General features: G+C 53.0%; 5 protein-coding genes across 17 annotated transcripts in view; 1 reads left to right on the top strand and 4 right to left on the bottom strand.

The window, feature by feature from the left end:
• LOC134432322 (ubiquitin-associated protein 2-like) overlaps window positions 1-24,482 on the top strand; it is a 227,664-nt gene extending 203,182 nt beyond the window's left edge. For 4 of the 13 annotated variants that reach the window (XM_063180906.1, XM_063180916.1, XM_063180907.1 and 1 more), the window contains 9 exons: window positions 17,197-17,275; window positions 17,770-17,832; window positions 18,341-18,555; window positions 19,890-19,989; window positions 20,067-20,174; window positions 21,542-21,609; window positions 22,447-22,476; window positions 22,582-22,773; window positions 24,274-24,482. In XM_063180906.1, coding sequence (XP_063036976.1) covers window positions 17,197-17,275; window positions 17,770-17,832; window positions 18,341-18,555; window positions 19,890-19,989; window positions 20,067-20,174; window positions 21,542-21,609; window positions 22,447-22,476; window positions 22,582-22,773; window positions 24,274-24,369 — 951 coding nt within the window. In that variant the 3' untranslated portion in view covers window positions 24,370-24,482. The remainder of the gene's footprint in view (window positions 1-17,196; window positions 17,276-17,769; window positions 17,833-18,340; window positions 18,556-19,889; window positions 19,990-20,066; window positions 20,175-21,541; window positions 21,610-22,446; window positions 22,477-22,581; window positions 22,774-24,273) is intronic. The other 9 variants (XM_063180917.1, XM_063180908.1, XM_063180912.1 and 6 more) reach the window with 6 other exon arrangements.
• Window positions 221-751, bottom strand: LOC134431586 (interferon-like; the record flags this gene model as incomplete). Its single annotated transcript, XM_063179609.1, has 1 exon — window positions 221-751. A coding segment is annotated over one exon (531 nt), but the record flags the coding sequence as incomplete, so codon positions are not given.
• On the bottom strand, window positions 3,217-3,777 carry LOC134432578 (interferon-like; the record flags this gene model as incomplete). Its single annotated transcript, XM_063181422.1, has 1 exon — window positions 3,217-3,777. A coding segment is annotated over exon 1 (561 nt), but the record flags the coding sequence as incomplete, so codon positions are not given.
• Window positions 9,204-9,764, bottom strand: LOC134432110 (interferon-like; the record flags this gene model as incomplete). The annotated part of the gene is made up of 1 exon (XM_063180553.1): window positions 9,204-9,764. A coding segment is annotated over exon 1 (561 nt), but the record flags the coding sequence as incomplete, so codon positions are not given.
• On the bottom strand, window positions 14,552-15,274 carry LOC134431705 (interferon-like). The gene has a single exon (XM_063179832.1). The coding sequence runs from the start codon at window positions 15,272-15,274 to the stop codon at window positions 14,552-14,554; it is 723 nt and encodes a 240-aa protein (XP_063035902.1).

Below are 24,482 nucleotides of genomic sequence, written 5' to 3'. Positions count from 1 at the left end.
AAATAAATAAACATGTAAGTCAAGAAACGAATGGAGAAGGTCTTTTGTCCATATGAGTAGGAGCAGCTGAATGGCTGGAGATGCTGCGGTTGAAGGCTGCGGGTGCCGTGCGGTTGCTGCGGGGCTGTGTGCGGTCCCAGGTGAGAGGAGGCGTGGGGTTGGAGGTGGCTTTGGGGCGTAGGTGTGTGTGGGTGTGTGGGTGTTGGCGCTAGCGGCGCATGGTGCGCGTGAGGTTGTGGAGGTGCTGTAGAGAGGCGCGAGCTTCGAGGCGGACGTGGTCCCAGGCGCAGGCGCTGTGGTTGTGGGCGTGCAGGAAGAGGTGGATGTCCCTGAAGTACTTGTTGATGGCGAGCAGCGGGTTGCGTGGTCCTTTGAAGGGCGCGGCGTTGTCGGGGAGGCATTGCTCCAGGTGGTGGATGTGGTGCTGCAGCTTGTTGAGGAGGTGGTTGCGAGCGTGGCTGGGCCAGTGCTGGCGGGTGCCGTTGGAGCTGAGGGTGTGGAAGAGGTGCTGCAGGATGCGCAGGGCGGTGGCGGCGGCTTGGTGCGGCTGCAGGTTGTTGTGGAGCAGGCTGGCGGGGAAGAAGGGCGGCTCTGTCAGGTGGCAGGGCTGTGTGTGGCCGACAGCCATGTCCTGGAGGAGGCGGAGAGCGTCGCCGGGGAAGGTGTCGTCGGGGGTCCAGAGGTGTTGGCAGGCCAGGCTGCTGGCCAGAGCGGTGAGGAGGAGCAGGAGCGCCGGGGCGGCGTGCGGCAGGCGCGGCGCTGTGGCTGTGGGCGCAGGCATGGTGAGTCTGTGGGTGCTGTTGGGTGCTGCTGGGCAGGAGGAGCCTGGTGAGGCTGGCTGGTGCTGCTGGTGGCTGTGCTTGGGGTGCCCCCGGGTGCGGGGCTTTGTAGGCGAGGCAGCTTTCCCTTCATCGCTTTCTGATTGTCCGGAGTTTCTGCCTGTAGTTTCCAGTCTGTCCTGGTGGCTGTATTGGTTTTGGGGAAGTGTTTGGTTGGGCTGTCCGTGGCTGGGGATTGTGGTGGCAGCGGTGTGCCGGGCTTGTGAAAGCTGTGGCTCAGAGGCGTCGGTGTCAGGTGTGGTGGAGAGGGCTCTTGGCTGTTCCCTTTCACCTGCCAGGCCAGCTGTGCGGTGCGTGCTGCGCTGCTGAGTCTGTCTTTGTGCCCAAGCATGCTTTCCACCTGCAAAGCCCTGCTTGTGGCTGTGGTCACTTTTCCTTTCACTTGGTGGCTTGCCTTTATTTTCATCTCAGCCACTGTTTTCCCGTTGTGGTTGCAAGGGGTGTGCGGTGATGTCAGTGGGCGGGCGCTGGCGTTTCCCCTCCTGCGGTCAATGGCCTGAGGCGGTGGCAGTGTTCAAGGGGCTGTGTGTGCACGTGGGCCTTGGAGGCCTGAGTGTGTCCTTGCACGGAGGCAGGCGCTCCGGCTGCTGTGTTTGGGAGGAGCCGGCACCAAGGCAGGCAAGGAAGGCTCCGTGGAGCAGTTGGTGCCAGGGAAGGGCTTTGCTCTTGCTGTTGTTCTTGCTGCCATGGCTGTGGCCCTGGAGCAAGGGTCCGCTTTGGAGATCCATGCCTGAGTGGGTGTGGCGGCCACAGGGCCAAAGAGGACTGTCCCCCATGGAAGCAATGGTGGTGTGTTTTGGCAGTGCCAGAGCCCTTGCCTGCCAGAGCGTGTCTAGTTCGGGGCTGGTTAGTCCGTGAGAGGTGTGGCATCCTTGGAGGGCATGGCTCTGAAGAGGCACAGGGGTCTAGAGGACCTCAGGTGTGAGCAAGGCTGCGGGGGCTGGGCTTCTGTGGCTGGAGTAGGGAAGGTTTGCCAGTAGGTTCAGATGCCTTTCCAAAAGCGCCCAAAAGGTGGGGAGCAGTGAAGAGGCATTTGGGGTGTGCAGAGATCTGCAATGGGATGATCAGCGTGGCCTCGTGGATTATGGTTGGATGGTTGCTAGGAGCGGATCTTGGGATTTGAAGGTTCTGTGCTTTTGGGGCAAAGAGGCTGTGGAGAGGAGTGAGTGTTTGTGGCCTTGTGTGTCAGCCATCTGCAGGCAAGCTGCTGAAGTCGCACAAGGCAAATGCTGAGAGCCCTGCCTGAAGAATGGAGATGCCCAGGCCAGTGAAGGAAAAGGCCAACTTTGAGACCCTCTTAGCAACCTGAATGTGTCCAAGTGGATGGCAGACGAAGAGGTGAATGCATGAGTCCTGAGGGAACTTTGAGATGGAGTTGGTAGGCCAATGTGGCTGGTTTTTGAAACCTGGTGTCTGTCAGTGGAAGTGGGCAAGAAGTGGTAGATGAGAAATAGAACTCCCTTTCTTAGATAGGGAAAAGCAGAAGAGTGTGGGAGGTACGGAGCAGTCAGGCTGAGGTCTGTGTCAGGCAAGAAGATGAGGCTGCTTCTGCGGGAGGCTCTGCTAAGGCCAGTGGAGAAGCAAGAGGTGATTGGGAGCAGGGAGCATGGCATTGCAAAGTGCAGAGTCCCCATTCCTGGCGGTTTTGGTGCTGTTCTATGGTTAGGGCTCCACAGTAGTGGTGGAGAGGGGCAAGCGGAGTGACCTCGTGTTCCTGGCTTTGCGCAAAGTGTTTGACAGTGTCCCGCATGACATCCTTGTCTGTGCGTCAGAGAGGCACGGATTGGATGGACGGAGCAAGGTGCGGATAAAGCAGCTGAGGTGCGGCGGTGCTCTTCATCAGCCTGCGGGTGTTTTTCTGTTTGGTGCTTCCATGGTGTTGGGCAAAGAGTGGCGGTGTTTTTGCTCAGAGGCTGCTGCAGGATGCTGCTTGGGCAGGGGCCATTGAGAAGAGTGGTCGGGGGCTGTTTGGAGCAGGGCTTGGAGTCTGTGTTGGGTGGAGATGGCTTTCCCCTGTGGCAAAGAGTGGTTGGGGTGCTGGAGAGAGGAGAGGCAGTGGCAAGTGTTTTGTCATAAGTCTTTATTTGCCGTGGCATAAATAAGTGAAGAGGTAGAAAAATAAATACGTTAGTGCTTAGATAAATTATATAAATAAACAAATAAATAAACATGTAAGTCAAGAAACGAATGGAGAAGGTCTTTTGTCCATATGAGTAGGAGCAGCTGAATGGCTGGAGATGCAGCGGTTGAAGGCTGCGGGTGCCGTGCGGTTGCTGCGGGGCTGTGTGCGGTCCCAGGTGAGAGGAGGCGTGGGGTTGGAGGTGGCTTTGGGGCGTAGGTGTGTGTGGGTGTGTGGGTGTTGGCGCTAGCGGCGCATGGTGCGCGTGAGGTTGTGGAGGTGCTGTAGAGAGGCGCGAGCTTCGAGGCGGACGTGGTCCCAGGCGCAGGCGCTGTGGTTGTGGGCGTGCAGGAAGAGGTGGATGTCCCTGAAGTACTTGTTGATGGCGAGCAGCGGGTTGCGTGGTCCTTTGAAGGGCGCGGCGTTGTCGGGGAGGCATTGCTCCAGGTGGTGGATGTGGTGCTGCAGCTTGTTGAGGAGGTGGTTGCGAGCGTGGCTGGGCCAGTGCTGGCGGGTGCCGTTGGAGCTGAGGGTGTGGAAGAGGTGCTGCAGGATGCGCAGGGCGGTGGCGGCGGCTTGGTGCGGCTGCAGGTTGTTGTGGAGCAGGCTGGCGGGGAAGAAGGGCGGCTCTGTCAGGTGGCAGGGCTGTGTGTGGCCGACAGCCATGTCCTGGAGGAGGCGGAGAGCGTCGCCGGGGAAGGTGTCGTCGTGTGTCCAGAGGTGTTGGCAGGCCAGGCTGCTGGCCAGAGCGGTGAGGAGGAGCAGGAGCGCCGGGGCGGCGTGCGGCAGGCGCGGCGCTGTGGCTGTGGGCGCAGGCATGGTGAGTCTGTGGGTGCTGTTGGGTGCTGCTGGGCAGGAGGAGCCTGGTGAGGCTGGCTGGTGCTGCTGGTGGCTGTGCTTGGGGTGCCCCCGGGTGCGGGGCTTTGTAGGCGAGGCAGCTTTCCCTTCATCGCTTTCTGATTGTCCGGAGTTTCTGCCTGTAGTTTCCAGTCTGTCCTGGTGGCTGTATTGGTTTTGGGGAAGTGTTTGGTTGGGCTGTCCGTGGCTGGGGATTGTGGTGGCAGCGGTGTGCCGGGCTTGTGAAAGCTGTGGCTCAGAGGCGTCGGTGTCAGGTGTGGTGGAGAGGGCTCTTGGCTGTTCCCTTTCACCTGCCGGGCCAGCTGTGCGGTGCGTGCTGCGCTGCTGAGTCTGTCTTTGTGCCCAAGCATGCTTTCCACCTGCAAAGCCCTGCTTGTGGCTGTGGTCACTTTTCCTTTCACTTGGTGGCTTGCCTTTATTTTCATCTCAGCCACTGTTTTCCCGTTGTGGTTGCAAGGGGTGTGCGGTGATGTCAGTGGGCGGGCGCTGGCGTTTCCCCTCCTGCGGTCAATGGCCTGAGGCGGTGGCAGTGTTCAAGGGGCTGTGTGTGCACGTGGGCCTTGGAGGCCTGAGTGTGTCCTTGCACGGAGGCAGGTGCTCCGGCTGCTGTGTTTGGGAGGAGCCGGCACCAAGGCAGGCAAGGAAGGCTCCGTGGAGCAGTTGGTGCCAGGGAAGGGCTTTGCTCTTGCTGTTGTTCTTGCTGCCATGGCTGTGGCCCTGGAGCAAGGGTCCGCTTTGGAGATCCATGCCTGAGTGGGTGTGGCGGCCACAGGGCCAAAGAGGACTGTCCCCCATGAAAGCAATGGTGGTGTGTTTTGGCAGTGCCAGAGCCCTTGCCTGCCAGAGCGAGTCTAGTTCGGGGCTGGTTAGTCCGTGAGAGGTGTGGCATCCTTGGAGGGCATGGCTCTGAAGAGGCACAGGGGTCTAGAGGACCTCAGGTGTGAGCAAGGCTGCGGGGGCTGGGCTTCTGTGGCTGGAGTAGGGAAGGTTTGTCAGTAGTTTCAGATGCCTTTCCAAAAGCGCCCAAAAGGTGGGGAGCAGTGAAGAGGCATTTGGGGTGTGCAGAGATCTGCAATGGGATGATCAGCGTGGCCTCGTGGATTATGGTTGGATGGTTGCTAGGAGCGGATCTTGGGATTTGAAGGTTCTGTGCTTTTGGGGCAAAGAGGCTGTGGAGAGGAGTGAGTGTTTGTGGCCTTGTGTGTCAGCCATCTGCAGGCAAGCTGCTGAAGTCGCACAAGGCAAATGCTGAGAGCCCTGCCTGAAGAATGGAGATGCCCAGGCCAGTGAAGGAAAAGGCCAACTTTGAGACCCTCTTAGCAACCTGAATGTGTCCAAGTGGATGGCAGACGAAGAGGTGAATGCATGAGTCCTGAGGGAACTTTGAGATGGAGTTGGTAGGCCAATGTGGCTGGTTTTTGAAACCTGGTGTCTGTCAGTGGAAGTGGGCAAGAAGTGGTAGATGAGAAATAGAACTCCCTTTCTTAGATAGGGAAAAGCAGAAGAGTGTGGGAGCTACGGAGCAGTCAGGCTGAGGTCTGTGTCAGGCAAGAAGATGAGGCTGCTTCTGCGGGAGGCTCTGCTAAGGCCAGTGGAGAAGCAAGAGGTGATTGGGAGCAGGGAGCATGGCATTGCAAAGTGCAGAGTCCCTATTCCTGGCGGTTTTGGTGCTGTTCTATGGTTAGGGCTCCACAGTAGTGGTGGAGAGGGGCAAGCGGAGTGACCTCGTGTTCCTGGCTTTGCGCAAAGTGTTTGACAGTGTCCCGCATGACATCCTTGTCTGTGCGTCAGAGAGGCACGGATTGGATGGACGGAGCAAGGTGCGGATAAAGCAGCTGAGGTGCGGCGGTGCTCTTCATCAGCCTGCGGGTGTTTTTCTGTTTGGTGCTTCCGTGGTGTTGGGCAAAGAGTGGCGGTGTTTTTGCTCAGAGGCTGCTGCAGGATGCTGCTTGGGCAGGGGCCATTGAGAAGAGTGGTCGGGGGCTGTTTGGAGCAGGGCTTGGAGTCTGTGTTGGGTGGAGATGGCTTTCCCCTGTGGCAAAGAGTGGTTGGGGTGCTGGAGAGAGGAGAGGCAGTGGCAAGTGTTTTGTCATAAGTCTTTATTTGCCGTGGCATAAATAAGTGAAGAGGTAGAAAAATAAATACGTTAGTGCTTAGATAAATTATATAAATAAACAAATAAATAAACATGTAAGTCAAGAAACGAATGGAGAAGGTCTTTTGTCCATATGAGTAGGAGCAGCTGAATGGCTGGAGATGCAGCGGTTGAAGGCTGCGGGTGCCGTGCGGTTGCTGCGGGGCTGTGTGCGGTCCCAGGTGAGAGGAGGCGTGGGGTTGGAGGTGGCTTTGGGGCGTAGGTGTGTGTGGGTGTGTGGGTGTTGGCGCTAGCGGCGCATGGTGCGCGTGAGGTTGTGGAGGTGCTGTAGAGAGGCGCGAGCTTCGAGGCGGACGTGGTCCCAGGCGCAGGCGCTGTGGTTGTGGGCGTGCAGGAAGAGGTGGATGTCCCTGAAGTACTTGTTGATGGCGAGCAGCGGGTTGCGTGGTCCTTTGAAGGGCGCGGCGTTGTCGGGGAGGCATTGCTCCAGGTGGTGGATGTGGTGCTGCAGCTTGTTGAGGAGGTGGTTGCGAGCGTGGCTGGGCCAGTGCTGGCGGGTGCCGTTGGAGCTGAGGGTGTGGAAGAGGTGCTGCAGGATGCGCAGGGCGGTGGCGGCGGCTTGGTGCGGCTGCAGGTTGTTGTGGAGCAGGCTGGCGGGGAAGAAGGGCGGCTCTGTCAGGTGGCAGGGCTGTGTGTGGCCGACAGCCATGTCCTGGAGGAGGCGGAGAGCGTCGCCGGGGAAGGTGTCGTCGGGGGTCCAGAGGTGTTGGCAGGCCAGGCTGCCGGCCAGAGCGGTGAGGAGGAGCAGGAGCGCCGGGGCGGCGTGCGGCAGGCGCGGCGCTGTGGCTGTGGGCGCAGGCATGGTGAGTCTGTGGGTGCTGTTGGGTGCTGCTGGGCAGGAGGAGCCTGGTGAGGCTGGCTGGTGCTGCTGGTGGCTGTGCTTGGGGTGCCCCCGGGTGCGGGGCTTTGTAGGCGAGGCAGCTTTCCCTTCATCGCTTTCTGATTGTCCGGATTTTCTGCCTGTAGTTTCCAGTCTGTCCTGGTGGCTGTATTGGTTTTGGGGAAGTGTTTGGTTGGGCTGTCCGTGGCTGGGGATTGTGGTGGCAGCGGTGTGCCGGGCTTGTGAAAGCTGTGGCTCAGAGGCGTCGGTGTCAGGTGTGGTGGAGAGGGCTCTTGGCTGTTCCCTTTCACCTGCCAGGCCAGCTGTGCGGTGCGTGCTGCGCTGCTGAGTCTGTCTTTGTGCCCAAGCATGCTTTCCACCTGCAAAGCCCTGCTTGTGGCTGTGGTCACTTTTCCTTTCACTTGGTGGCTTGCCTTTATTTTCATCTCAGCCACTGTTTTCCCGTTGTGGTTGCAAGGGGTGTGCGGTGATGTCAGTGGGCGGGCGCTGGCGTTTCCCCTCCTGCGGTCAATGGCCTGAGGCGGTGGCAGTGTTCAAGGGGCTGTGTGTGCACGTGGGCCTTGGAGGCCTGAGTGTGTCCTTGCACGGAGGCAGGCGCTCCGGCTGCTGTGTTTGGGAGGAGCCGGCACCAAGGCAGGCAAGGAAGGCTCCGTGGAGCAGTTGGTGCCAGGGAAGGGCTTTGCTCTTGCTGTTGTTCTTGCTGCCATGGCTGTGGCCCTGGAGCAAGGGTCCGCTTTGGAGATCCATGCCTGAGTGGGTGTGGCGGCCACAGGGCCAAAGAGGACTGTCCCCCATGGAAGCAATGGTGGTGTGTTTTGGCAGTGCCAGAGCCCTTGCCTGCCAGAGCGTGTCTAGTTCGGGGCTGGTTAGTCCGTGAGAGGCATCCTTGGAGGGCATGGCTCTGAAGAGGCACAGGGGTCTAGAGGACCTCAGGTGTGAGCAAGGCTGCGGGGGCTGGGCTTCTGTGGCTGGAGTAGGGAAGGTTTGCCAGTAGGTTCAGATGCCTTTCCAAAAGCGCCCAAAAGGTGGGGAGCAGTGAAGAGGCATTTGGGGTGTGCAGAGATCTGCAATGGGATGATCAGCGTGGCCTCGTGGATTATGGTTGGATGGTTGCTAGGAGCGGATCTTGGGATTTGAAGGTTCTGTGCTTTTGGGGCAAAGAGGCTGTGGAGAGGAGTGAGTGTTTGTGGCCTTGTGTGTCAGCCATCTGCAGGCAAGCTGCTGAAGTCGCACAAGGCAAATGCTGAGAGCCCTGCCTGAAGAATGGAGATGCCCAGGCCAGTGAAGGAAAAGGCCAACTTTGAGACCCTCTTAGCAACCTGAATGTGTCCAAGTGGATGGCAGACGAAGAGGTGAATGCATGAGTCCTGAGGGAACTTTGAGATGGAGTTGGTAGGCCAATGTGGCTGGTTTTTGAAACCTGGTGTCTGTCAGTGGAAGTGGGCAAGAAGTGGTAGATGAGAAATAGAACTCCCTTTCTTAGATAGGGAAAAGCAGAAGAGTGTGGGAGGTACGGAGCAGTCAGGCTGAGGTCTGTGTCAGGCAAGAAGATGAGGCTGCTTCTGCGGGAGGCTCTGCTAAGGCCAGTGGAGAAGCAAGAGGTGATTGGGAGCAGGGAGCATGGCATTGCAAAGTGCAGAGTCCCCATTCCTGGCGGTTTTGGTGCTGTTCTATGGTTAGGGCTCCACAGTAGTGGTGGAGAGGGGCAAGCGGAGTGACCTCGTGTTCCTGGCTTTGCGCAAAGTGTTTGACAGTGTCCCGCATGACATCCTTGTCTGTGCGTCAGAGAGGCACGGATTGGATGGACGGAGCAAGGTGCGGATAAAGCAGCTGAGGTGCGGCGGTGCTCTTCATCAGCCTGCGGGTGTTTTTCTGTTTGGTGCTTCCGTGGTGTTGGGCAAAGAGTGGCGGTGTTTTTGCTCAGAGGCTGCTGCAGGATGCTGCTTGGGCAGGGGCCATTGAGAAGAGTGGTCGGGGGCTGTTTGGAGCAGGGCTTGGAGTCTGTGTTGGGTGGAGATGGCTTTCCCCTGTGGCAAAGAGTGGTTGGGGTGCTGGAGAGAGGAGAGGCAGTGGCAAGTGTTTTGTCATAAGTCTTTATTTGCCGTGGCATAAATAAGTGAAGAGGTAGAAAAATAAATACGTAAGTGCTTAGATAAATTATATAAATAAACAAATAAATAAACATGTAAGTCAAGAAACGAATGGAGAAGGTCTTTTGTCCATATGCGTAGGAGCAGCTGAATGGCTGGAGATGCAGCGGTTGAAGGCTGCGGGTGCCGTGCGGTTGCTGCGGGGCTGTGTGCGGTCCCAGGTGAGAGGAGGCGTGGGGTTGGAGGTGGCTTTGGGGCGTAGGTGTGTGTGGGTGTGTGGGTGTTGGCGCTAGCGGCGCATGGTGCGCGTGAGGTTGTGGAGGTGCTGTAGAGAGGCGCGAGCTTCGAGGCGGACGTGGTCCCAGGCGCAGGCGCTGTGGTTGTGGGCGTGCAGGAAGAGGTGGATGTCCCTGAAGTACTTGTTGATGGCGAGCAGCGGGTTGCGTGGTCCTTTGAAGGGCGCGGCGTTGTCGGGGAGGCATTGCTCCAGGTGGTGGATGTGGTGCTGCAGCTTGTTGAGGAGGTGGTTGCGAGCGTGGCTGGGCCAGTGCTGGCGGGTGCCGTTGGAGCTGAGGGTGTGGAAGAGGTGCTGCAGGATGCGCAGGGCGGTGGCGGCGGCTTGGTGCGGCTGCAGGTTGTTGTGGAGCAGGCTGGCGGGGAAGAAGGGCGGCTCTGTCAGGTGGCAGGGCTGTGTGTGGCCGACAGCCATGTCCTGGAGGAGGCGGAGAGCGTCGCCGGGGAAGGTGTCGTCGTGTGTCCAGAGGTGTTGGCAGGCCAGGCTGCTGGCCAGAGCGGTGAGGAGGAGCAGGAGCGCCGGGGCGGCGTGCGGCAGGCGCGGCGCTGTGGCTGTGGGCGCAGGCATGGTGAGTCTGTGGGTGCTGTTGGGTGCTGCTGGGCAGGAGGAGCCTGGTGAGGCTGGCTGGTGCTGCTGGTGGCTGTGCTTGGGGTGCCCCCGGGTGCGGGGCTTTGTAGGCGAGGCAGCTTTCCCTTCATCGCTTTCTGATTGTCCGGAGTTTCCCTCCGTGATTTCCAGTCTGTGCTTATGGCTGTGGTGGTTTTCGGCCAGGTCGTTGTTGGGTTGTCCATGGCTTGGGATGGTCTTTTAATTCTCTTTTTGGATATGGATCTGGGCCTTCTTGTGTTCGTTTTTGTGGAATGAAGCCGTGCATTTCTGCCACATCCTTTTGTTTGTCTGATATTGTGGATTTTTTGTGGTTTTCCTTTCTCTCTGTGTTCTTCTCTTTCCTCTTTTGTTGTGCTGAATTTCTCTTCTTGCCCTGGTTAGGACACTTTGCATCAGTTGCAGGGTAGTAGTTTGGATTTACTTTTTTCAAATTTTATTTGTGATTTTGGGCATGGCAAATAACGTAGTTGTTTGTTTTGAATTGTGGTAAATTCAATCTTCCTGCTCTCTTCTAAAGTCAAATATATTGAAGATTTTTAAGGTGTTTTGTCCTGATATGTAATTGCACTGCTCAGGACACGCCAAGTTAGTTGTGGTGTAAAAAAAAAGCATGTGGTGGGTTTGGGATTTTTCTAAGAAATAGCTGGTAAATTTCTATTAAGGTACTGTGCTGCTTGAGCTGTCACTGCTTTTAACGCGAGTCATTCATTTTATTCTGTAAAATTCCAGTTTCACACCTTAACTGTATAGTTTTTCAGCACAGACCTTCTACTAGTGTTCATCGATATTCCTCCCTTGACTGGGGACATATCTGTAGGTTATTCCTTGAGGCTGAACAATAGTCATTGGGTTAGTTGCATTGTTCTCTAGCCTATTATTAAGCTGGTTTTGAAGGATTTGTACAGTAGAGTACTGTACAAGTAGTTGCAACTGTCTGTGTCATAGATAATTCTGATTAAAAGTCTTTGATTATTGTAATGATAGATTTGTTTTTACAAATTTATTAATTTGTTTTTCCTGTATAAATATTTTTTATTTTATAAATGTTTAAATAAATATGATCATAATCTTACAGGTCAAATTTTTATCAAGACTCAGTTACAGTTATATAATTCTTTAGAGATGAACCATGTACCTAATATGGGATTGGGATTGTATTAAAGTGCCTCCAGACTTCTCTGAGAAGGAGTTTAGCCAGCAAGGAGATACTTTCTGAACCTCAAGGGGAAGACTTCCCTGATAAATGTTGTCCAAAACTTCCATTCTGCCTGGGACACTTACCAAGTCTTTTTGTAGTTCTCCCTTAGGTTTTTTTGGGTTTTTCTCTACCATATGGTTGTTTTCTTTGTATTCATAGGAATAAATTATTTCTTTTTAGCCTTTGATAGAGTTGTAAAATAGTTTATTTCTAAGGACCTCAGGAGTTCATCAAGTCATTAAGTTGAGGAGGTGGCTCTGCGTCTAAGCACCTGGGCACTGAATGTTGATGAAACTTCTGCAGTTCCTTGCTTCCCTTTTGCAGTTTGACATTCATTGTGATGGAGTTGATGATGTCTCATCTGAGCTGTTGCTTTTGAACAATAAAAGATTTTTTAAAATTATTTTTAATGTTTTTTTTGCCCTGGATATCCCAAGTGCAGGGTGATGCTGAGTGGAGGTGGTATCAGAAGAGCCTGCATCCAGTGATGCTTTTAGATATGTGCTCAGGAACAGATATCACTCAACTTCTCTAATTCCTATTCTGGTGTTATATCACCTGAATACAAAAAATAATACAAATACATTTCTTCTTTCATGTTGGAATTCCCTGTATTCCAGCTTGTCATCACCACCGCACCTGTTTTCATCATAGAGTAGTTTAGTTCCTCAGCTGCTTCAGAAAATACAGAACCAATGAGGTCCTCATTCCTGACATCATAGGGTGTTTCTGGGTATGAGCATCAGGAGGACGGTAGTACCAGTGGAGGGTTCATCTTGAAGGGTCCTGGTCCTGCTGTGTACCTGAATATATAAGAGCTGGTGGAAAGCTAACCGAGCCACTCCCATAATTTACAGCAGTCCTGGCTAGCCAAGGAGGCCCGAGGCACCTGGAGTGTGGCTAGTGTAATGCTTGTCTTCAGGAAGGGTCAGAAGTAGAATCCGTGGAGCTTTGCGCCTGTCAGCCTGACCTCAGTGCTGGGGAAGCTCATGGAGATGTTCTTGAGTGCCCATCACATGGCACCTACAGGAGATCCAGGAGATCAGGCCCAGCCAGCATGGGTGTGTGAGAGGCATTACTGCCCAACCCAATCTTCTTTTATAACACAGTGACCCTCTTAGTGGATGAGGGAAAGTCCAGGGATGTTGACTTCCTGGACTTTAGAACTAAAGTCTTTGACACTGAATCCCATAGAATTCTCCTGGAGGTACCAGCTGCTTGTGGCTTAGATGCTCTGTTCTCTGAGTTAAAACTGGCTGCTGGCCTGGCCCAGAGGGTGGTGGTGAACGGAATTACTTGCAGCAGGCAGCTGGTCACTAGTGGTGTCCCCCAGGGCTCTGTACTCTACTGTTTTTTATCTTTACTGATGATCTGAGTGAGGGAATCAAGAGCCCCTTTAGTCAGTTTGAGACAAGGCCCAGCTGGGTGTGAGTGCCGATCTGCTGGAGGGCAGGGGGGCTCTGCAGAGGGATCTGCCCAGGCTGGATCCACAGGCCCGGGCCAGTTGTGTGAGGTTCAACCAGGCCAAGTGCTGGCTCCTGTCCCTGGGTCACAGCAGCCCCTGCAGCTCCAGCTGGGACAGCGTGGCTGGGAAGCTGCTGAGTGGGAAAGGCCCTGGGGGTGCTGGTTTCCAGGGGCTGGGCACGAGCTGGGGGTGCCCGGGGGCCAAGGAGGCCAAAGGCCCCGGGCCTGCGTCAGCCATGGAGGGGCAGCAGGAGCAGGGCAGGGCCCATCCCCTGTGCTGGGGCACGGCTGAGGCCATGCCTGGAATCTGTGCTCAGCTTTGTTTGCTCACAGCAAGAAGGACACTGAGGGGGCTGGAGTGTGTCCAGAGAAGGAAACAGAGCTGGGGAAGGGTCTGTAGAGTGAGTCATATGAGGAGCAGCTGAGGGAACTAGGCGAATTTAGTGTGGGGAAAAGAAGGCTCAGGCGAACCTTATCACTCCCTACAACAATCTAAAAGAAGATTATAACCATGTGGGAATCGGCTTCTTCTCCTAGCAACAGGAAAGGAAACTGTCTTCAAGTTGTGCCAGTGGAGGTTCGGGTTGGATATTAGGGAAAATTTCTTCACTGAAGAAGTGGTCAAACATTGGAACAGGCTTCCTAGGGAAGTGCTGGAGTCACCACCCCTACAAGTGTTCAAAAATTGAGTAGATGTGGCACTTCATGATATGGCTCAATAGTGTTTGGTCAAAGGCTGGACTTGATGATCTTGGAGGTCTCTTCCAACCTGAGCGATTCTATGATTCTGTATTTGGTCTTCTTCTTTTCTCACTCAGCTGAACGGGAAGTGATCATTTGTGTTTGCACAGAGCAGTGATGCAGTGGTAGAGGTTGTTGAGCACAGGAAACAACCTTTGTCCCATGCTGACCTGGGGAGATACTTCTGGGTTGATGGCTGGAGGGTGAAGGAGCAGCTGGTGCTGGTGATGCGTGGGCAGTTTCCTTCATGAGGAATGCTGTGCTCTTTGGGATGGACCATGTTGAGTGAGGGTGTTTGAGTGATGGATCTCTTTGCTTGCTAATGATGTGTTGGGGTGTAGAAGGACAAGGATAATGTGCTCTGTGTGCTGCAGCAGGTCCCCATAGCCACTGGGATGTAAGCACAGCCAGGAGCATCCTGGACCAGTTGTGGTGTCCATTGCAGAGCACTGAGCAGTTCTGGACATCTCCTGTGGGTTTTGTCTCTTTTTGGTGTTTCTTGGGTGCAGTTGGTAGCACTGGAGTTCTGTTCCTTGTCCAAATCTCTGCAGACCTTTATGGATCCCCTCCTTGATTCTTTGAGGTGCACCTTGTCTATGCCACCCTGTTTCTTGCAAAGCAGTGTTGTGGCATTGCAGAATGGTTGAGGTAGGATGATGGCTTGGAGGTGGCTTTCATGTCTTGGCACTATTGGAGGGTCTAGAAGGGAGAGCGTGGTGGTGGAAGAGGAGGAAGGGTGCAGGGCAGGCATCATGCCATTTGGGGCAAATGGGTGCCCCAGTGATCTGGCAGCATTAAGAAATGCCTGGGGGCTGCAGGACCAGCATTTCCTGAGAAGGGTCTGCTGTCCACAGCCTTCGACCCAGACAGGAGGCATTGGCAAAATGGGCTGCAGGAGGGAGATTGATCCCCTCACAGCCTGAGGAGTTGGTATCTTTGCATGTCAGGTACAAGCATGAAGCATAATGACCGCAACTTTGCTTTTTCATTCTTTTCTGCTTTTACAACAAGTCTTTATTTCTAACAAAAGAATAAATAAATAAATAAATAAATAAACAACTAAGTTAATTAATTAAATAAGTAAGTAAACAGAGTTTTGTAACAAATAGTGATTGGAATAAGAGTCCCACCGTAGTTTCCCAGTGATCCCCTTTCTGTTCATCGGGTGAGGTTACAGTCTGAGATGAATGCAGTAATTCCACAGATAATAAGTACCATCCATATCCCCAGTGCTTCGCAGCTGTCCATGGAAGTGTAGCACAGAAATTTCCTCTTCCTTCCACTCCAGTGGCTGTAGTTTGGGTGTGGGCTGTGCAACAGCCTGACCCCAGTGTCACCACGGTCACACCCCTTTCCCCATCAGCTCCCCAGTCGGAAGAGGTGTGACTGGTCCCAGGTGATCCCAGCCTGGGCTGCTGCCATCACTACTCCATCCATGGCCACTGGTGCTGTCTGGGGATGGGTGTTTGCTATCCGTGGGCTTAGTGGGGTCCAGAGCAGCTTGGTGCTTCATTCGCCGTATGAGTCTGTCCACGTGCTGGAAGCAGACAAGAGCTTCGAGGCGGACGTGGTCCCAGGCGCAGGCGCTGTGGTTGTGGGCGTGCAGGAAGAGGTGGATGTCCCTGAAGTACTTGTTGATGGCGAGCAGCGGGTTGCGTGGTCCTTTGAAGGGCGCGGCGTTGTCGGGGAGGCATTGCTCCAGGTGGTGTTTGTGGTGCTGCAGCTTGTTGAGGAGGTGGTTGCGAGCGTGGCTGGGCCAGTGCTGGCGGGTGCCGTTGGAGCTGAGGGTGTGGAAGAGGTGCTGCAGGATGCGCAGGGCGGTGGCGGCGGCTTGGTGCGGCTGCAGGTTGTTGTGGAGCAGGCTGGCAGGGAAGAAGGGCCGCTTCTGGAGGTTGCAGGACAGTGTCGTTCTTGGAGCCATGTCCTGCAGATGCTGGAGTGCATTCCCAGGATCGTGGGTCCGCAGGTGGTGGCACGGGAGGCCGGTGGCCAGAGCCAGGATGAGGACTAGCAGTGCCAGGGTGCTGTGCCACTGGCGGGGCTGTGCGCATCCAGGTGCAGCCATGGTGGAGCTTCGGGCACTGTGCAGGAGTCTGCCCTTGCTCGGTAGTCGTGGTTGCTTTGCTTGGGATGCTGCTGGTTGTGCACTTTTATATGCCCAGGTCCAGGCTTTCCTTTCATCACCATCCTCTTGATAATTTCACTTTTCCGTTTTCACTTTTGTTTTTTCTGTTTGCTTTCTTCTGAGAGCTTTGGTGCTTGTCACTGGCCAGGAGGGGACGCTGCTGTGAGAACGGGAGCTGACACTTTCTCTGGGCTGCTGCCAGGGGGAAGCCTGGCTACTGAGCTATTGCAGGAGACCAAAGTGTGGCAGAAGTTTTCCGGCTGGCTGTGCCGGGGATGTGTTTCAGGATTGTCTTTTCATCTGTTTTGTGTGTTGCCCTTTTTGGGGGTTTATTTAAAAATTTCTCTATGTACCAGCATCTATTGTTTTTCATATTGCATGCTCTAATATGATTCGTATATAATGTTTATTTTGCATGTTAATTAGTGTTTTCTTATATTTTTCATTGACAAATATTGTTGGTCTCTCAATCTTTTAAAATTCTGTTTAAATGTGTATATGTATATATGTTTTAGTACTTTTTTATTTTTTCTGTGGTACCTGCAGCTTTGCTAGTGCAAAAGTTTTTCCTCACTCTGCAAAAACTTGCATGATATTTTTGGAGCCATCTCTCATACCCCTGTATCCAGAGTTAATTAGCCTTGGTATGTTGGTAATTAGAAATAAATGCACAGATGTCACAAAGGATTTTTCATCAACTATTCATGCAATGTTTGTCCTTTCTGGATTTTGGGGTTTTTTTTAATTGTATTGTGAAGTCTTTGTGAAAATGTGGCACTGTTAGATGGTCTGGGGGCAGGAAGAGGTGGGAATATTTCTCTTTCATGTGCCAGTCCCCTTAATGTGAAAAGTGAAAGTGGGCAAAGGTCCAAGTGTGAGCCGTCACTGCTTCCTGTGTAACTTCCAGCAGCAGGAGATCCCCGTGGTTGCTGAAAAAGCAAGAATGGGATTTTCTCCTGAGATTTTTTTTTATTTAACTCAACTAACATGCTTGCTGTAAAATCTCACTGGATTTTTTTGTTGTTTGGGTTCTTTTGGTGTGCATTACATTGGGATATGCTGTCTTCTCTGTTCATCTGTTGCAAAGATCTTACAAATGCGTCAGCTGGTGTGTGTGGTAACCAGTGAGCTGCTGGGTGGAACTTAAATCTGTTTTGTCTCATCACTTTCCCTTTTTTCATCCTTTTCTGCTTGCTTTTTGAGCCTATTTCTGATATTTCACTTTTGGCTTTAGGCAGCTTCTCATTTTGTAGGTCAGGAGATGTCTGTGACGTTTGAAGAACGTCTCCCCACTTTGGAGACTGTGACCTGAGATCTCCTGTAAAGTAGTTTAAATAAATTTTTCAGTTACCCAAGAGTAACTGTTTTTCTCTCTCTCTTGTGATGTTTTTGTTGTTTTTGTAGCTGACATATCCACTTTTAAAACACAGGGCAAGTGTTCACAACACTTTTAGTACAAGGGCAAAACCCTTAGACTTACATCAATGTTGTGATTACAGTCCTGGTCTGACCCCAGGTGTTTGAGTGACAATGCTCAGTTCTCTTTCAGGCAGTCTCACTGGAAGATGACAGTTCAGAGCTGGGATCTGTGTGGGAAATCACTTAGTTATTGCCTTTAACTCACCATTAAGAGATTAAATATTTGTGTATAACACAAAAAGTGTGTATAAAGTAGGTTTATTTTTAGCTTGAGGATCCAGGTAAATTTTCAGCTCTGCTGCACAATGTAAGGTCAGCTTCCAGTCAAACCTCCTTTAGTTCTTACTTTTAGAATTTTCTTCTGTGTCTAGTAGGCAGTTCATAAGATGTGTCCAGCTGTGTTCCAGTTTCCACTATTAATAAATGGTGTTGTCTCTTCCAAGGATTACTATGGAATTACATTCCCGGCTCCTGCAACCTTGACAGGCAGAGATGGGAGCCTTGCTAACAACCCATACTCAGGTGAGTGCTAGCTACAGATGATGATGGCAAGTTGATGAGAAGTGCTGGTTTCTCAGTGCAGGTCATCCTCCTGTTGCTCAGAGAGGAGTTGCTTTTCCCTTCTGTGGTCAGAGAAGCCCTTCCTTGTTCCTGCTCTCGCTCTTTAGCTGTCATTGTGCAAAGATGATATTAATGGCATCCCAGATTTCATCCCAGTGGTTTTCACCCACTGCCAGTTGATTACAGCTTAAAACTGTAGCCATAGGCATTGCAGTTCCTAGAATGATGGTATTAAGTGCTGTCATACTTCCTAGTAACCAGCAAAAAGGAATACTGGTTGGGAGTGAGGTAGAAGGGATTGATGTATGTCACCTTCTTGGTAAACATGTGAACATGCTGCTCTCTAGGCTGCCAGAAAGTATAAGTGTTTGTGAATTTTCTGCTTCATTATTGCTTCTCTTGGGAGGCTGTTTTTTGGTTAATAACTGAATTTCCCTTCCTGCTTCTTCAATAAGGTGGCCCTCGATGCAAGCCTTGCTTTCCTGGCCTTCAGCTACTGTCTTCAGAACTTTGGTGGTGTGAGGAACTGGACATCTTAACTAGTCATGCTTGATAAATAAACAGACATTGGCAAAAATATGCCCATCACTGCCCGTAAATCCTAACCTGCTTTCAGTCCATGAGCTAAAGCTTAGCTAAACAGGTTAACCTCCAGGAGAGTCACACTTTAACCCAACAACCATTGGCTCTCTGGCTATTTACCATGCTTCTGCTTTTAGCATGTTTTATTGCAATGATCTGATAGTAATGAGTCTGCTCAGACCGTGTGAGATAGGTGAGTATTGGCATCTCTCTTTATCAGCGGAGTAGCCATGGCACAGAGTTCTGTGCCACAAACAGGCAATATCCCTGTGGCTGTCAGGAACAGACTGGGTGAGGGTTTCCCATAAACAACTGCAGGCTTTCAGGTGTAGGATGTGTCCTGCTCTGTAGTTGTCTGCTCCTGTTCAGAGGATATAAGTCCATTGAATTCTCCACTTTTGCAGTATCTTTGATAGCTTTTCTGACCAGTTCTTTCTTTCACAGGTGAGGTAACAAAATTTGGCCGTGGAGACACTGCCTCTCCTGCTCCTGCAACCACGCTGGCCCAGCCGCAGCAGAACCAGACACAGACTCACCACACGACTCAGCAGCCCTTCCTCAACCCGACCCTGCCCCCAGGGTACAGCTACACCGGGCTCCCTTACTATGCTGGGATGCCCGGTGTTCCCAGTGCATTCCAGTATGGGCCAACCATGTTTGTAAGTGTGACAGCCTCAGCTGTAGTGCTCCCTGCATGCCTCTCCAGTTTTGCTTTCTCCAGCCCAAACACTCCACTCCTCTTGGAATTATAGGAAAGTTTGGGTTGGAAGGTATCATCCAAGACTGTCTTGTTCCAATCCCCCTGCTTTGGGCAGGGACACCTTCCACCAGACCAGGTTGCTCAGAGCCCCATCCAACCTGGCCTTGAACACTTCCAGGGCTATTGGCCATCCACATCTTCTCTGGGCAGCCTGTGCCACTGTCACACCACCCTCGTGGTGATGATTATTTTCTTTATATCTAATCTAAATCTGCCACCTTTCAGTTGAAAACACCTGCCCTTTGTCCTGTCACTACAGGGCCTGGTAAAATGTTTTTCCCACCTTTCCTATAAGCCTCCTTTAAGTGGAGAAAGGTCACAATAAGGTCCCCCCAGAGCCTTCTTTTCTCCAGGATGAACAGCCCCAACTCTCAGCCTGTCCTCATAGGAGAGAGGAGCTCATCACCTTGATCACCTTTGTGACCTCCTCTGGATCTGCTCCAACAGGTCCACAGCTTCCTCATACTGAGCACTCCAGAGCTGGAGTCAGTATTTAGGTGGATTCTCATTAGAGTGGAATAGAGTCAGCTTCCCCGGTCTGCAGGAGATCTCCAAAAACATGCAGCGTGAGAAAATAGCTGCAATCTCACCCAGAAGAAAACAAAATATTTGACAGGCCAGAACTCATGGACCCCTGTGTGAGTTTCTGTACATACCTGACAGCTGCATTTTGTGGGCTTGCTGTTCCTGAAAGCCCTTATGAGTCCCTGGAGAGTCAAGGGGGACCCAAAGCTGAGTCAGTGAGCTAAGAGCCTGGATGGAGGAGACCCCATTAAGTCAGAGAGCAGGGCTGGAAGTCTCAGGAGGAGGAGGTTATTTGGGAAGAGGTGCTGCTCCAGGCAGAAGGGTAGATGAGGCTATTTAGGGCCCTGTAGGCTAGTATTTTATGAACAGCCTCAGGCATGAATTGATGTTTACTTTGATTGTGTGGTTGTTCTCAGGTTTGTGGGTAAAAATTTGCTGTTTACATTCAGCATATGAAAGAAATACACAACCTGTTCTGAGGGAGGGCTGCGCTGCAATCACAGGGACAGCTCTAGGAGAAATCCTGTGACACAAATCCACTATAGCAAGTTACTGCTGTGAGCAGTCCCATGCCATCCCAGTCCTCCCAAGTCCAGACTGAATTCCCAACACGAGGTGGAAGGTGCCTTCCCCACTAGATGGCAGAGGGAGTTTGTGTTCCAGCTTGTGTTCCAGCTGACGGCACTTCTCGTCCCGTGCTTTGTCCAGGTACCTCCAGCATCTGCTAAGCAGCACGGAGTCAACCTGAGCACGGCCTCGACTCCCTTTCAGCAGGCGAGTGGCTACAGCCAGCACAGCTACGGTGCAGGTAAGGCTCAGCCCCGCTGCCCCCGAGCGCGGCGCCGCTCCGCACCCTGACGCCCTCCCTGTGCACCCCTTGTGCAGGCTACGACGACTTAACGCAGGGAACAGCAGCTGGAGATTACAGCAAAGGAGGCTACAGTGGCTCATCTCAAGCACAAAGCAAATCTGCTGGCACTGGACCTGGGAAAGGTAACACTTTGAGACTGGAGGTTCCCCTGGAGTGGGATTTAGTAGGGCAAACTCCCAGTCAACACAGCAGCCAGCGCTAAACAGGGCCGTGATCCAAGCTGTTTCTCCATCTCCCATACACAAAATGCTTTTCTAATGACTTAGTTGTTCCTTGTGAACCTCATTGCTGAACTTCACATAAAAATCTGTGTGGCTGATGCACAGCTTGGACCAATTACATGTGGGAGAAATGGTAAGCTGCCTCCTAAGCCAGAGCTTTCTTTGCTGAAGAGTATAGTGATCTTCAACAGTGCTGTGATTTTGAAACTTGAGCAGTTCAGTGCTGTTGCTGAAATGCTCCTCTGCCAAATCATAGCTAGATTTTAAGTTTCTTGGTAGGCACCTGAGACACCCACGTGTTAGAGAGGAGCAGGGCACTTCACACATCTCTGGGCTGTCTAGCTGCTGCCTGTGCACACTCATAACATTGTGTCGTGCTTGGAAACGTTTCCTTTGTGACCATAAAAGCTGAAGAATTTATGCAGCTCATACAAAAGCTTTATTTGGCACATGCTGTTTAGATCTGAGAAGCCTGTACTGGGCTGCTTAGCACTATGTCGTTCATCCTCGTTCTCAAGCAAGGACCAAGCATTTGCTGGGCATTTGAAACACCAGGTGGTCACACTCTTTTCAGTGGAGAAGTAACCCAGGAAGTGTTCAAGCAATCCAGCAGTGCCCAAGGAGGGTTACAAAAGCTTAGAGCAGTACCCTTGAGCCCAGATCTCTGATTCACCAAAAAAAGCAACCATTGGCTTTATACTGATCCAAATGGAATTATCAGACCGAGCCTCTGTGGAACTGTGAATAAGTGTCTCTGAGGTAGTGATGCTGATTCTGTCAGGGCAGAGGGGCACTGCAGACTTTCACTCTTCTGTAGGGTGTGAAAGGACAGGGGTTCAGATGTGTAGGAGATGCTGAGTCTCATCACTCAGGGCCCTACTGCAAAGCTCTTGAGTGCTGCAACAGAGCCAAATGCACCTCTGATCCAGGGGAATGCTGGCTTTTAGTGGGCTTCAGTGAGTGGTCAGTGCAGCTAACTGCTGCCTGGTGCATTGGAAGTGCATTGGAATCCTGCAGCGAAACACAACACAACAGAATCCGAGTGTTAATGGCTGGGTGTGGACCCGGGTGATTTATCCCAGTGGGCTTTTGCAGTGGGAACCAGAAGCTGAGCCCTTTCCTCTGTTCCCATGTGGGGTGCTGTGGGTCTGGAGAGCCAGCGGGGCAGTGCATCCCCTGAGGCTGCCAGAGGTGCTGGGAGCAAAGCTTGGGCTTGTGCTGGCTGGTGGGGTGACATTCTCACCCTTGGTGGTGTTTCTGTTTTCCAGGTGTTTCTGTGACCTCAAGTAACACGGGTGTGCCTGATATCAGTGGCTCAGTCTATAACAAGACTCAGGTGAGGAGTGTTGGACCCTCCTCCCTCAGGGCCCAAGGCTGATGACTCCTACTCCCAGGCTGGCCAGGCTCAGGGCCAGCAGGCCACGGCATCTCTAACGCTGGCTCTGGTTGCTGCTGGAGTGAAGCCTCATCCTCTGTCCCACTGTTTCTGCGGTGTCAGCTCCTGACAGCAGCTGCTGGCAGAGGCTCAGTGCTCCCTGTGCTGCACACTGCCCACGCTACACTATGCCAGCAGTGTCCTGGGTGCAAATGAACTTATGGGTGTTAGCATTTTTAGTCCAAATAGCCCCCAAAGCAGGTGAGTTGAGAGGCTGTTTGCTTCCCATCAGAGGGACAGGCAGTAGTGCCTGCCTCTATAACCCCCAAGGGTCCCTGTCTCCTGTGGCTCTGCTCAGTGTGCAGCTGCCCTGGCAAAGCAGAAAGTGCTTTGACAAGCTGTGCAATGCAGTGGGCTTATGTCCAGCTCCTCTTTGCTCCTCCCTGCATGCTCAGCAGGGGAAATAGGTGTCTGGCCGCCATCCATGCTTACAGGTAGGAAGCCAGCTGTCAGCTCCATGCTTTGGGGTCAAGCTTTGGCCAGCAGGAGGAACATATTACTGCAGCTTCCTGTGTTTTTGTTGGGCTGCCCTGGATAGGTAGAGTAATTCTAGGCTGAACCCACTCACTGGGGGAAGGACTGATTAGGCAGCTGCTGTGGTCCCATGTCCCTCTGAATGGAAAGAGGTCAGGGGAAAAAAGCCCCACAATGTCTGTGACAATAAAAATTTCAAAAGCCATTAGTGCAGAAATACGGGTGAGAACAGGAGCTGAAACTCATCCTCTGGTGTGCTTGCAGGTGTTCAGTGTGACTTGGCTTCCTCATGGGGTAGGTGAAAGGTTCAGGTGATGTGTGTTTGGGCCACTCTTGTTCTGCTCTCGCTGGGTCTGCTCACAGCAGTGTCTGACGCTGTGCCCATTGCCCCCTGTGCAGACGTTTGACAAGCAGGGATTCCATGCTGGCACTCCACCTCCCTTCAGCCTGCCCTCTGCTCTCGGATCCACTGGGCCCCTCAACCCTGGTGCTGCCCCGGGCTATGCTCCAGCCCCGTTTCTCCACATCCTCCCTGCACATCAGCAGCCTCATTCCCAGATGCTGCATCACCACCTGCAGCAGGATGGGCAGGTGAGTCAGCCCCTTCTGCCTCTGCAGCATCCCCAAGGGCACATTGCTCCACTTCCCAGCAGGGCTCTGGGTGCTTGTTTCCTTCTGCTGCTTGCTTTGCTCACTGGGAAAGGGCCTTGGCAGCACTGGCTGTTGACCAGCTTGGTGGGGGGAGCTGAAGTTCAGCAAGGGGAAATGCCACTTCTGTCCCTGGGGAGAAAGCAGGCCTGTGCACCAATGTAAGTCAGGAACCCCCTGCTGGAAAGCAGAAGAGGCCCTGGGGGCCTGGTGAGCACAAACTGACCATGATGCAGCCATGTGCCCTTCCAGCAGGAAAGGACAATGGGATCCTGAGCTGCCCCAGGCTCAGCACTGCCAGCAGGTGAGGGGAGCTGCTCCTGCCCTCTGCTCAGCCCTGTGAGGCCACAGCTGCAGCACCGTGTCCAGTGCTGGCTCCCCACTGCGGGACAGACGTGGGTGTGTGGGAGAGTGCCCAGGGAAGGAGGGATGGAGGGGCTGGATCCTGTCTCCTGTGAGGAAAGGCTGGGGGAGCTGGGACAGTTCAGCCTGGAGAGCACTCCAGGGGAAGAGAGGGAATCTCATCAATGTGGGAATCTCATCAAAGAGAGAGGCAATCTCATCAATGTGCAGAAAGGGAAGATGTAAAGAGGATGGAGCCAGGTTCTTTCCGGTGACAGGAACAGGGGGCACAAACTGGAACACAAGAAGTTCTTTCTGAATATCAGAGAAAATGTTTTTGCTGGGATGGGGACCAAGAACTGCCCAGGAAGCAGGTGGAGTCTCCATCCCTGAAGTTGTCTGGGAATGATGCTGGGCAGCTGGTTCTTAGGTGATCCTGCCTGAGCAAAGGGGTTGGACGAGATACCTTGAGAGATCCCTGCCTGCCTCAGCCAGGCTGTGACTGTGTGAGGAGCCCATCCTGCTGTGGGCTGGGCAGGGATGGTTGGTGGGATTTGAAGCCAAGGCAGGTGCTGCTGTCCCTTGTCAGGGGGGCAGGAGGGCAGGATGTGAGCACTTGTGGGGAAAAATCAAGCATCCCCTGCAGGTTGCATGTCAGCTCTGATTTGGTTTCACCTGCACGTGTGTTTACTTTCCTAGCACTAAATATTCCGTGAAAAAAACAGTGCTCAGCTTTATAGTCCAGTAATGGGACATGATTTTGTGCTCCAAATGTGTCACATCCTTGTCTGGCTCACCTTGGGAAAGCTCCTTTGCTGTGCCTGGCCCTGCTCCTCATTTTCCTTGTGCTTGAGCCTGTTGTGCTTGGGGGGCAGTGGGGTGGTGCATCCCAAGCTCCTGCTTGGTGTGCCCATGGATGCTTGCCCTGGACCGTGGGGTGCAGAGATGGTGCAGGGCAGAAGCAGATCTGTGCAGGGGGGAGCATTGCAGCACTGCTGGGTGTCAGGGCTGTCCCTGGAGATGCTGGGGTGGGCTTGTCTTCCTGGGAATGCTGGTACTGTGGCAGCTGATGCTCCTGTCTCCTTTGTTTCCCTTTTCTAGGGTGGATCTGGCCAACGCAACCAACCCAGCACCATGCAGCAAAAGTCTCAGGCTACCAAAACCGCCTATGGCACTTCTCCATACTGGACAAACTAAACCCGAAACCGGGGAGGGGGGAGAGAATGAAAGGAGAGGAGGAAGGAAAAAAAAAAAAGAGAAAACAAAAGAAAAGAGAAAAAAGAAAATAAAAGCTGAAGCCCATTCTTGGA

This window comes from Melospiza melodia, chromosome Z (genome assembly GCF_035770615.1).
Source record: "Melospiza melodia melodia isolate bMelMel2 chromosome Z, bMelMel2.pri, whole genome shotgun sequence".
Lineage (NCBI taxonomy): Eukaryota > Metazoa > Chordata > Aves > Passeriformes > Passerellidae > Melospiza > Melospiza melodia.
The sequence above is the reverse complement of the archived record's forward strand: the minus strand, read 5'-3'. Positions and strand labels throughout refer to the sequence as shown.